This window comes from Sphaeroforma arctica (genome assembly GCF_001186125.1).
Source record: "Sphaeroforma arctica JP610 unplaced genomic scaffold supercont1.243, whole genome shotgun sequence".
Classification (NCBI taxonomy): Eukaryota; class Ichthyosporea; order Ichthyophonida; genus Sphaeroforma; species Sphaeroforma arctica.
Genome location: NW_014040315.1, coordinates 90997 through 103068, shown reverse-complemented (window position 1 = coordinate 103068; position 12072 = coordinate 90997). Strand labels below are relative to the sequence as shown.

General features: G+C 40.6%; 1 protein-coding gene across 1 annotated transcript; it reads left to right on the top strand.

The window, feature by feature from the left end:
* The first annotated feature begins 715 nt into the window (after positions 1–715).
* On the top strand, positions 716–11486 carry SARC_04384 (calcium-translocating P-type ATPase, PMCA-type). Its single transcript, XM_014301803.1, has 18 exons — positions 716–909; positions 1355–1501; positions 2278–2497; positions 2947–3157; positions 3443–3577; positions 3782–3949; positions 4261–4393; positions 4818–5062; positions 5282–5390; positions 5733–6019; positions 6393–6483; positions 6801–6997; positions 7591–7836; positions 8137–8334; positions 8915–9047; positions 9528–9653; positions 10162–10367; positions 10647–11486. The coding sequence occupies exons 1-18, from the start codon at positions 828–830 to the stop codon at positions 10698–10700; spliced, it is 2988 nt and encodes a 995-aa protein (XP_014157278.1). The 5' UTR covers positions 716–827; the 3' UTR covers positions 10701–11486.
* Positions 11487–12072: the final 586 nt, after the last annotated feature.

The window sequence follows — 12072 nt, the reverse complement described above, 5'->3', positions numbered from 1 at the left end:
GTGTGTGTGTGTGTGTGTGTGTGTGTAGTGTGTAGTAGTAGTAGTAGTATATATATATATATATATATATATATATATATATATATATATATATATATATATATATATATATATATATATATATATAATATATATATATATAATATATATATATATATATATATATGTGTGTGTGTTGATGTATATATATATATATTATGTATCATGTATTATATCTATCGTTCTATATGTATATGTATGTATGTATGGGTAAGGTATATATATATATTATATGTATATATGCAAGCTAGGAAATGGAGCAGTGAGCTTGGGATTTCATTTGAAAGCTTAATTGTGTTAGTATTCACAAATGTATTCATTGACGTAAATACCATTGTATATAGAAAGATAATAATGCGTCTCTCTGATGCATACCAATAAATAACGTTTAATGATGGAACTGTTTTTGTTTGTATATGTTGTTAATATCGTGTCAATAGTGTGTTTTATAGTTGAGGTATGTACATATCTACTGCTGTATTTCTCAGCAAGGGTGGAGTATGTATCACTGCATCATTGGTTTTTGTAGTTTACCCGAATGTCCACAAGTTGTCACTCAAACCTCATACATCCAAACAGGTTTACAGTCGTATTGACGATCATAACACCGTATAATTACCAGCTATACATCTTACAGTATTTGTCAACAGAAATATACTAGTCAATGTCCACACTATATATCTAAAACACACAGGCTTGTGATTTAAAAATATCACCCATTAGCACTAACAGTATGCTCAAATTGTACAGGTTGGCATCACGAGACGCTTTGGTTGCAGTCCTTCACTATGGTGCCCGTCGACTCGTTAGGGCTGAAGCTACAAGAAGTCGTCACATACCCCAAGACACGTCAACCGTACGATGATCTAGGTATGATCTTTTAAATATACGCATGTGGGTTTGTAAAAAAAATGAACAATAGGCACAGACGAAGCTTGTAGAAATTACATGAATTGAATATCAATCTATGTGTAAATATTTGGTAAATGCAAAAAAAAATCTATCACAATGTTAATCACTTATGTGTGTTGTGTATATATACATAAATATATATATATATATATATATAAGTATACATATGTATATGTATATATATATATAGCATCTGTGTCTGTGCCTGTTACTGTTACTGTTTCTGTTTCTGTTGTTTCATTTATATGTGCGTGTGTATATATACATATATATATTTGTGTACCTATGCATTTCCATATAGATATCTAGTTGTTGTTTAAATGTAGTATGTTCCTGCATATGCGATGTTCATCTGTACATTTTTTATGAATCATCCGAAATTGTGCAACAATTATTTGGACAGGTAAAGTCGACGGTATTGCGAAGGTCCTGAACGTCAACCTAAAGACTGGTTTGAGCAACGAACAGGTAAAGGAGCACAGAAAGAAATATGGCCCAAATGTTCTGCCCGAAGTTGAGATCAAATCTTTCTGGGAGTTAGTAATGGAAGGTATCTATATATGTACTCGATATTGTTCTCTGTGCTTGCTATAATTTGTTATAACATATATACCATGCATGGATTTAATGTATAGAATATCCGAATGTCTACAATCGCAGATATCAGTTACCATTAGTGTGTTTTTTTTGTCGCGTTTCTTCCTTAGATTTATATGTCTGTGCTCCACCCGCACATGCGTATTCGTGTCAGAATTCATCGTCCGGGTTTTACCATGGCACATAGCTTGTCTGCGTGTGTTTGAAAACATTATTAGTCTTCTCCGGTACGGCATAAAGTCCGTCGACTTTCCCCATATTCGTGAGATAAGCAATGTATTGCAATGAAACTGTACTAGTGGTATCTATAAAATGTGAAGCGTGCAGGGTAATTATGTAGTGCTAGAGTGTAAATTTCAATAGCAATATCTCTGATAGATATCTACGCCACGTTTTGGATCAGTCCGTCTGTCTGATATATACAATTCATCTGGTCCGGTCAGAAACCATGTATTCTTTTGGACCAACAATAGTGCGCCACATGCAGACAAATCAATATCTACTGGCACCATAGCTCAATAGTAAACAATAACTCGTACCAAACGCAGTCAATTTTTGATAGAAGGATTTAAACATCAATGTCTGGAAGCGATCACATTTGAATGTAGCGATCCACCAACATGAATCACATCCACTGAAAATACCACATTGTTTATTCCATACAACATCAAATATTCTGAAATTTGTTGTACTGAACCTCTGGGGCAACTCCAATCTCTATCCACCCAGGCTTTGAGGACAAAACCCTGATCCTTCTATCCGGAAGTGCCATCATAAGTCTTATCTTGGGTATCCGAGAAAACCCCAGCACCGGGTGGATTGAAGGCACGGCGATTATCATGGCTGTGCTGATTGTGGTATTTGTCACAGCCATCAACGATCACGAGAAAGAGAAGCAGTTTAGGACACTCAACGCCAAGAAGGATGCTCGTTTGGTGAAGATCTTAAGGTATGGTGACACGTGCATTGCGTTAAAAAATTGGTTCTATCATTCATAAACTCTAGCTACTCTGTTGTTACATGTGTGTTTGTAGATACATGGTCTAGTAGTTGTCATGAACGCGTGCGTTAAGGTGCGCCATTGGAGGTGTTCCCTCGTGTACATTGGTATATTAGAACTATATACATACACATCCATCGACATGCATAGTATGCATGCACTCCCTGTGCGGATTTGGTTTACGAGGGACTCTTTCAAAGAATCTGATAGAGGGTGTGTGGGGAGGTGTTTTTTGTATTAAATGCTGATAAGGCGATATGTTGACATGGATTTCAACCATGACTAAAGCTGCCATGTGAAGATTTGCTTTGTGGCGTTGACGAGGACTTCTGCTTAATCATCTCGTTGATCGTGTCTTGAATTCGTGTGCTTTTTTTTTTGCTTAAATAACACATTAGAAATGGAGAACCCCAGCAGCTGCTCGTGGATGAGATCGTTGTAGGCGATGTTTTGTTTGTGGAGACAGGCGATGTGTTGCCAGTGGATGGTGTGCTGATGTATGGCTCAAACATTGAATGCGATGAGAGTGCCGCAACAGGAGAGAGTGATCGCATCAGAAAATCGCACACTGCTGCGAAGGCTGATGTTTTCTTCGTCTCTGGTGCTCAGGTGTGCGAAGTGTACACAACATCGCATAACTAGTTGATAGATACATATTTGATGTTTAGTATATACGTATTGTATATATATTTACTTCTTAAACCCTGAAACCCTATACCCTAAAATCTATATGTATATGTATAATCACATGTATATATATATATGTATATATAAATTGTACTGTATATATGTTTTGTATATATACATGCATATGTTTAATCACATGTATATGTGTTTATAGATATACTTCAAGAGTCTCTGAATGTTTTATTAATATGCTACTGTCACTTATAGGTCATGGATGGTGTAGGTAAGATGCTGGTCACGGCTGTAGGCACAGGTTCCTTCTATGGTAAGGCCATGATGGGATTGCGTGTGGAGACTGAGAACACGCCTCTGCAGGACAAGCTGGAGGATCTGGCCAACCAGGTATGGTGGTATAGCATTATATTTCAGAGATCATATCTATTTGAAAGGAGGGCCGTGTTTTTGCTCTTATGGGTGCAGTATAATTATTCTTAGAACACCTGGAGCCTCGATCTGAGCATATTCCAAAACATGGAAAACACCTTCCTGTGATCTAGATGTGCTCGATTACACGTTCCCTGATTTATTTTCATCCCTTTTCCCCAGATCGGATTCTTCGGACTGATTATGGCTGTGATCACTGTCGGCTGCTTGGTTGCCCGAGAGTACTACACATATCACATTAACGACATGCCCTTGGATGAGCACTTTGTCTCTGCGTTGGTGCGCTTCGTCATTACGGGTATCACAATCTTAGTAGTGGCCATTCCAGAGGTATGTCAAAACTGATCAGTCAGAGGAAAATAGGGTTCAAGGCATAGAATGAGCAGATTGGATATTGCTTAGCAGTTTTTGGTCTATGCGAATATCAACAGGATCGTATTATACATTTTTTAACTTTTTTTTCTTCATTCTGTCAATAACAAATATATATATTTTTTTTTGGTATAGGTACGTATAAGTCCACGTATATCTTAATTGCCTGATTAATTTTAGTAGCATTCGTATAAGAAATTTCTTTTAACAGATCACCAAGAACATAGCTTTATCCAGTGTGTATTGACATCAGACTTTTATAATTACAGGGTTTGCCTTTGGCAGTTACTATGGCTCTGGCCTATTCTACCATCAAAATGTTAGAAGACAATAATCTGGTGCGCAAATTAGAAGCGTGTGAGACTATGGGAGGTGCCACCACCATTTGCAGTGACAAGACCGGTATGAATGTGTGTATTTGGGATATGATCATAAATTTTTGTAATATTTTATTTCCAATGTATAGGTATGTTCAGACTTTGAAATCAGGATATGTGTTTATTGTGTATATTTCTGTGGACACGAGAGTGGGCAGAAACGCGATGATTGAAACTATCATATGGCTCAATACTCGTGATAGAACCCATTTCGTCCTCGTTGAACCTGCGATTGTGTATCAAATTATTTCTTTGTTCAAAATGAAACTCAAAAGACAAAAGTAAATACACCTACTCAACTTCTTCATGGGTGCATAGATCAGTGCGTCCGAAGGTTGCTCAACCCCGAGTATTAAGTGCTATTATGTCGAACATTTATTCACACTCTTCAAAGTTTCTGATCTCGGAAACATTGAATTCACATTTCGGCGCTCCCTTCTATCCTTTAGGAACACTTACGCAGAACAAAATGACTGTTGTGCGAGGATACATTGCTCAGCAGAACACCACCCTGGAGGAAACCGAGTCTCCCCTGCCACTACGTGTAGACGAGAAAGTAATTGAGCTGCTATCCGTTGGCATAGCAACCAACACCACGGCATATGTTCCTGAAGGCCACACAGAGTTTGTGGGAAACAAGACCGAGAGTGCCCTCATCGGATACATTAAGGAGATGGGATACGATTACAAATTGGTATGTCCGTGTATGCACATCCTTGGTTGGTGTATGACGTATATTTACACTTATAAATGTGCATATGTGTACATAGTCGCACCCGCTTGTATTGCCTACTATAGTAAGTTGGTCACTATACGTGTCTCCAGAACATACCTTTACACTTTTTCTCGTATTTATGCTTCGCATGAATTTTTTTATATCACGCACTAATTGCAACATTCATCCATGTGCTAGATTCGACGAAGTGTCGATCAGAAGGCTATCTTCCCCTTCTCGTCCGCCAGAAAGAGAATGTCTTCGCTTGTGAAGCAGCCCAGTGGTGTGCTCAGACTGCATTGTAAAGGTACGTGACATCTTCCACACAACAACATACCGTGACAAACTTCCGAATTATGCTTGTATATTGTCAAAGAGTCAGTTTATGTTCAATAAAGCTATCGGCATAGACTGTATGCTACTCGTTCTGATTGAATATCTGAATGAACACTTGAAGATTCTACAATACTTATATGTTGGTTCGTCGACTGTGTGCCGATAGTGTTCTACGCTGAACCCCATATAAGCATAAGCGCTCTACACCAATTCCAATCCAAGCACTTATGTTATCAGATCTATATATATATGAACATGCATAATATATACACACCTGTTCGCTAATGTGATTTTTGTGCTCTCCCACTTTCAGGCGCGGCTGAGCTTATTCTGGACATGTGCGACACCTACATCAACGCCAAAGGAGATGTTGTTCCCCTAACTGCCGACGATTCCAAAGCCAACCACAATATCATCCAAGAATACGCCTCGGAAGGTCTAAGGACCATCTGCCTGTGTTACACAGACATGGAGGATGGTGACCAAGATTGGGAACACTCTAAGCCTGACGAGACAGAACGTATGACTCTGTTGGGTATTGTGGGCATTGAAGATCCCATCCGTCCAGAGGTGCCTGAGGCTGTGCGGCGCTGTGCGGCGGTATGTTTCCTCGTGTTCGAATCTTTCTCATATATATATATGATTAGAAATATGTATACCTATTTTATTGGTGATGATGTATACAGCTTATCATACACGATGGATTCGCTTGAGATGTTTTTATGTGCTGTTTTCTCTGATAGATAGGAAGTGAATACCCGTTCGCAATGTGAAGAATGTGATAGACAATTATTCTCCTGCTATACACAACAGTTCCCCGCCAGATTTGGCGTTTGTTGGTTTATATTTTGAATACCATCATTTGTAGCGACTGGATATCCATTGATTCACGGTCCACTCAAACGTGTACTTTTCTCGCACTTGAAGTGTTAAGCCTTCCAATATCTCATGGTATCTACATCTCTATATACAGGCCGGAATCAAAACTCTAATGGTCACTGGTGACAACTCAGTCACCGCAAAGAACATTGCCAAGAAATGCGGCATCTACAACGAAAAGGCCGGTAAGTAGTAATTGTTTTCATACATCTTTTTTAAGCTCAACAGTGTATGTTTCATTGATTAACAATCTACTTATTCTTGAGGCAGCCCTCGTGCACGTTTAGGCCTTTATCAGTGTTTTATCTATTTTATGTCGGTCATTTAGTGTATTATCATATGTTTGTAGCAGTCTTATATATATATTTTTTTGGATTGTGTTCATAGCGTACAATGCACCATCTCCCCCAGGCGACTTACTGTTTCACATCGTATTAGCGCACAACTATGCGCAAGCAATTTGATTCACCTTTCTTTATACTGATCCCACTCATAACCTCAGGTGGATTGGTTATGGAAGGCCCGGAGTTCCGTCTGCTAAAGGACAAGCCCCACGAGCTCATGACTGTAATTTTCCGACTGCAAGTACTCGCTCGCTCGTCTCCTTTGGACAAACAGATTCTCGTAGAGGCACTGAAGAAAAGCAACCACGTTGTGGCTGTGACTGGCGATGGCACCAACGATGGCCCTGCGCTAAAGGTACGCTTGTGTGAGCCCTGCTTGATTTCAGCATTAGTTGAGGAATACATCGTATACGGACACGCATGTGTACATCCAGTTTATAATCACACGTTAATGTATACATCTGCGTGTTTGTTTGTCTAAGATACTGCTAGTTTTTCCTGTTTACAGCTATATTTTCCTGGGTCACGTAGTGTTTTGTGTAAATGTCTGCGGTATCGCAAACCTACTCCAATTGCTTGTCAAGCTACACCCCACATACGCTATGTGCATGTACCTATAACATATTGTATTCTAATAATTGATCTTTTCTGATTCCGTATGGCTTGTATATGGTTTAAGTGCTCCGCGCTTGTGGTCGTATCACTTCAGTATTGGATACTGTTCCGCGTTCGCCGAGAATAGCAAAGTGCACTCGTTGCTTTTCTTCATATACTAGTCCACTCTGACAAGCGCCCGTATCAGTAGCATGCAAGTACTTTCGATATTATACATCTAGTCACGTATACATAAAACCAATCAGTCTCATATCATGTCCTGGCTTCTCTTAATATCCTACCCCCTCCTGTATTACACATTACAAATGTACCAACCCATATACACACGTGCAGATGGCACATGTGGGATTTTCCATGGGAATCACCGGCACAGAGGTGGCTAAGGAGGCGTCGGATATCGTTCTCATGGATGATAACTTCTCGTCGATTGTCAAGGCTGTAAGCTGGGGCAGAAATGTGTACGATTCCATCCGCAAGTTCATTCAATTCCAATTGACAGTTAATATTGTGGCTGTGATCTTGGCGTTCTTGGGTAGTCTGTCGTCGGAAACGGGCGAGTCCCCTCTCAAACCCGTTCAGGTAAATTATAGCAATCATTTGTGTGTTATTCTCAGTAGCTTTAAGTTTGTATTGTGTCGGTACTTGTCTGTGTCTGGCTCTGTCTACTTTTCATTTGCAAGACCTTTTAAAGTGCTAGACAAAACGACTGATCCGTCTTCTCGCGCCGTATTATGTACACACAACACATACGGCAGCTGCTTCATGAATCCCTTTCTTTTACACTATATATACACACACAACACATATACGGCAGCTGCTCTCCGTTAACGTGATCATGAATCCCTTTCTGTAACACTTATATATATACACACAACACAGCTGCTGTGGGTTAACCTGATCATGGACACCCTAGCTGCCTTGGCCTTGGCCACTGAATCTCCATCACCCGACCTTCTCAACCGCCCGCCCTACGGCAAGAATGCGCCTCTGATCAGTCGCATGATGTGGCGCAACATCCTGGGTCAGGCTTTTTTCCAGTTTATTGTGAACTTCTACTGTCTAAAAGACCCTGAATCGGTATGTACCAGCTTAGATAAGATACCTTAGGTAGCTGGAGCCGCCAGATTTGTAAGCTTCACTTGCTTGTAATATATATATGTCTGTTTGTCTGTCTGTATTGATATATATATATATATATATTACGTTTTTCTTATTGTAGTTAGAATATACTTTTGTTTCTTGCTGCTGCTGGCTGTAAGCATGCGGAATTGATTTAGCCCATTTTTTACTTGGTGTTAGAATTGTTCGCCAAGATATTAATGCTGTGTGGCTATCTTTTTTTTAATCTATGTATACTTGTAGTTTTCAAGGATGTGCTGTGCATAATGGTGCTTCAGGATCGGAGATACTTCGCCGGTGCACCTCCGTGTTTAGCACACTACGGACTTATCACTGACACTGAAAGTGTGATTGTTCTGGGTTAATACTGACACGTTCAGCTCGAAACTGTATATTCCTCCTGCTTTCATCCACATATGTGCATTATCCTTTTAGTGCTGATAATGAATACAATGATATCACCCTGGCTGTATATAGGCTTACAAGTCTCGTCACTCAATGGTTGTCCAATCGATCTAAAATTTGGATTTTGGCACAGATTTTCGGACCAACTGACAACGGACTGCCGTATGAAAGTGCATCTAACCACCTGCTGCACATGACACTGTTCTTCAACACATTCGTAATGTGTCAGCTGTTCAACGAGATCAACTCCAAGAAGATTCATGGCGGTACGAAACGAGCAATGGTGTTATAATTGAACTTAGCTTTACTATTTACTATTTTTATGGGTTTAGGTTAGGCTAAACCCTTTTTGTGTACACACGTGTGTGTGTGTACCAGTATGTTTATACATACACTTGTACCTATCCTAATTTCGCACGTCGGCATGTTGGCTTGTGCGCGCGCCCGTGCAATAGTTTTATATCTTACCTAATGTTTCCACCGCATACTCGGGTTATTTATATTTTATTTATAAACGTTCTGGAGGTACTGGAGATGGTACTGCGTTACTTTTCTGTAGTGTAAATCGACGTTAGCTGGCTTTGTTGTCTTTGATTGTTGGTTTTGTCAGTAGCTTCAATTCTCTTCAGTTCTTAAACAGCTGCACAACTATTTGTATCTCTAGCCACCTCGATATTGTTAGCGATTCCATTGAGTCTGATTGTAACACTATCCTGTCCACCGATCACTTTATTTTTACCTTGCAGAGATCAATGTGTTCGAGGGCTTCTTCGCATCGCCTATGTTCCTGATTGTCATGCTTTTTACGCTATTCTTGCAAGTGCTGATGGTACAGTATGGTGGCGATTGGGTGGGCTGCACGCCTCTAAACCGTAAGTGGCGGTTAACTGTAAATGCTTTTTTGTTTTACCTGTATCCTGAAGGGTGTGCCAGTGAGGTGAAGATTCACGCAAATACAAACATAATTTGAAAATACATGTAGGCACATCCATCTGCTCCAGTGCAATTCGCCTGTACATCTCTTTGTCCTGGTAACTCTCAATGCTGGTATCTGCGAGTGTAGTGTCGTGAACATTGTGTTATTCCGTTCTTTCCTCGTGTTAGTACATATTAGAACCCATATATATATATGGTATAGTGGGCTCATATATACGGCCAAAAAAGTTCTTCTTATATACAACGGCATATGAGTTCTATTTATCTGTCATCGGTACTGTGTCTGTAGAATGTAGAATCCCGCATATCCGCGATGTACCTATTCAGGCGCATGTATAGTGTTGAATTACGCAGACTAAATAGGCGCGAGTACTCAAGTGATTGCCTGTTGACGTTGCATGTCAATCCCTTACTCACCATGCTTACCCACATTCTGATCGCCAGAGGACCAATGGATCCGTACCATCGTTATCGGTGCACTGGGCATTCCCGTGGGGACTCTCATCCGTCTGCTGCCTGACTGGGGTCTGCCTCGCACTGGAAACAAAGCCGCACGCGACAAGTTCAAGGGTGCCGTGAATGCCGTCAGGAACGAGGGTCATCACAGGGAAAAGCACGACCTCAACTTGGTCGAAGCCTTCAGACGAAAGGTGTGTGATGTTGTTTGTTACTTTATTGCCAGCGAGGATTGTACTATGAGGGATTTTTTTATCTTTTTTTAACATAGTCACGCACCCTAATATAGTCACACACCCTTTGCAAGCTGGAGTTTCTTTGAGGTCATTATAAGGCATTTTAATACATACTATCGTTCAACTCGGGCCGGAATCATGATCTTACGCAAGCGCCATGCCGCTGTAATGTCCCCCCTTGCAATAAGAAGTCCATGCTCATATGTTTTTATATATACTACCTATCCCTTATTACAGCACTCACACGAGCGCCGATCCTTGTCCAACGAGGAAAGCAAGAAATCGAACTAGTTAGTATTAGTGTCGTAAGGTGGAGTGTGTGTGGCAGTGTGCCATACAATTAGCATGTCTCGCACAGGCATGTGCTCATACCCAAACAACTTGTGTAGTGGTACGTCCGATGCCTGTAGTGAGATGTAAACCAACACAAATACGAGCGCCTTCAGGCTGGAATACTGTGCTGCTGTGTAAAGGGTGCAGTCACCTCCGGATCGATTTCACAGTGGTGTTTGACCTTAGAGAGCGAGTCGCTCGTTGCCGCTTTCTGCTGCATAGTATCTGAATTTTCAGCAGTGATGAAAACTCGGCAAACATTCTATTCTGTGTATTCGCCACTGTCATGTTTTTTTGTAGTGTATCGTATGCCTGTGCACGCGATGCGCAGATGTACAAGCACGAGCCAGCACAAGCTTGTAAATAGGCTCTACTTGAAAGCATGTAGTTGCACACACTGTGGACGGTTGAAGTGTGCTCATATGGGTTAGAAACGGCTTGTTGTGTTGTAACGCAAGCATGTGCTTGCAACTGCGCAGGTAAAGTAGCAGTTCGACCTGAGAGTGCCTATGTCCGTTTCGGCTATGTGTCTGGATGCCCAACAGGTTTGATTATGCAGTATAGCTCGAGATAGGGGAAGTGAGCCTGCGAGTGTACATAGGCGAGTGTATAGAGCGAGGAATACGAGACAAGACTGACAAACGAGCGAGCCTCGTTAGGTCACCGTATGACTTGTGTATGTTGAGAGGTAGTAAGCAAGTGTAATGTATCTATGGCCAATAAAATGTAAAAATTGAAAATGGACTCTTCGGGTGAACGAAATCTTCCAGTTCGTGAAGTATCCGCTGGTATACAGTTGTCCGTGTTTTTGTATATTCAGAGTATTGCATTTGTATTTACGTAGGTGTTCTGGGTGTATTCTGGTATACAGTACTTCATATCTTATTTTTACAACTGTGTGCTATAGAGGTGCGCACTTGTGTGGTGCTAGCATTAAACGAGCGAATATAATTAAATATAATCATAGGGGGCGTGTACGTTCGAAAGCTGTCACTTATTATAAAGCATCGTTTATAATAGTAGGCATTGTTGTTGATCTCAGTTTAAAGTATGTGTAAAATTCACTAACGACTGGTTCGTAGTCATATATGTACCAAAGGCGTTTTATATATCAGCACAGCGGCCTCGACCGCGTGGTTCTCTGTGGTTGCTAAAGTGTGCGTGATAGCTTCCACTATAGTCGTCACTTATTTACGTTGTGTATGCAGTCAAATTAATGGGAAGAATCGTTTCAAGGGTCGCCACAGTGATATCGGACTCAGTTGCATTTACAATCACCAGACTAATGACTGTTCGGGGAACATGATTTCCGCGGTGTCGAAGTCAATTT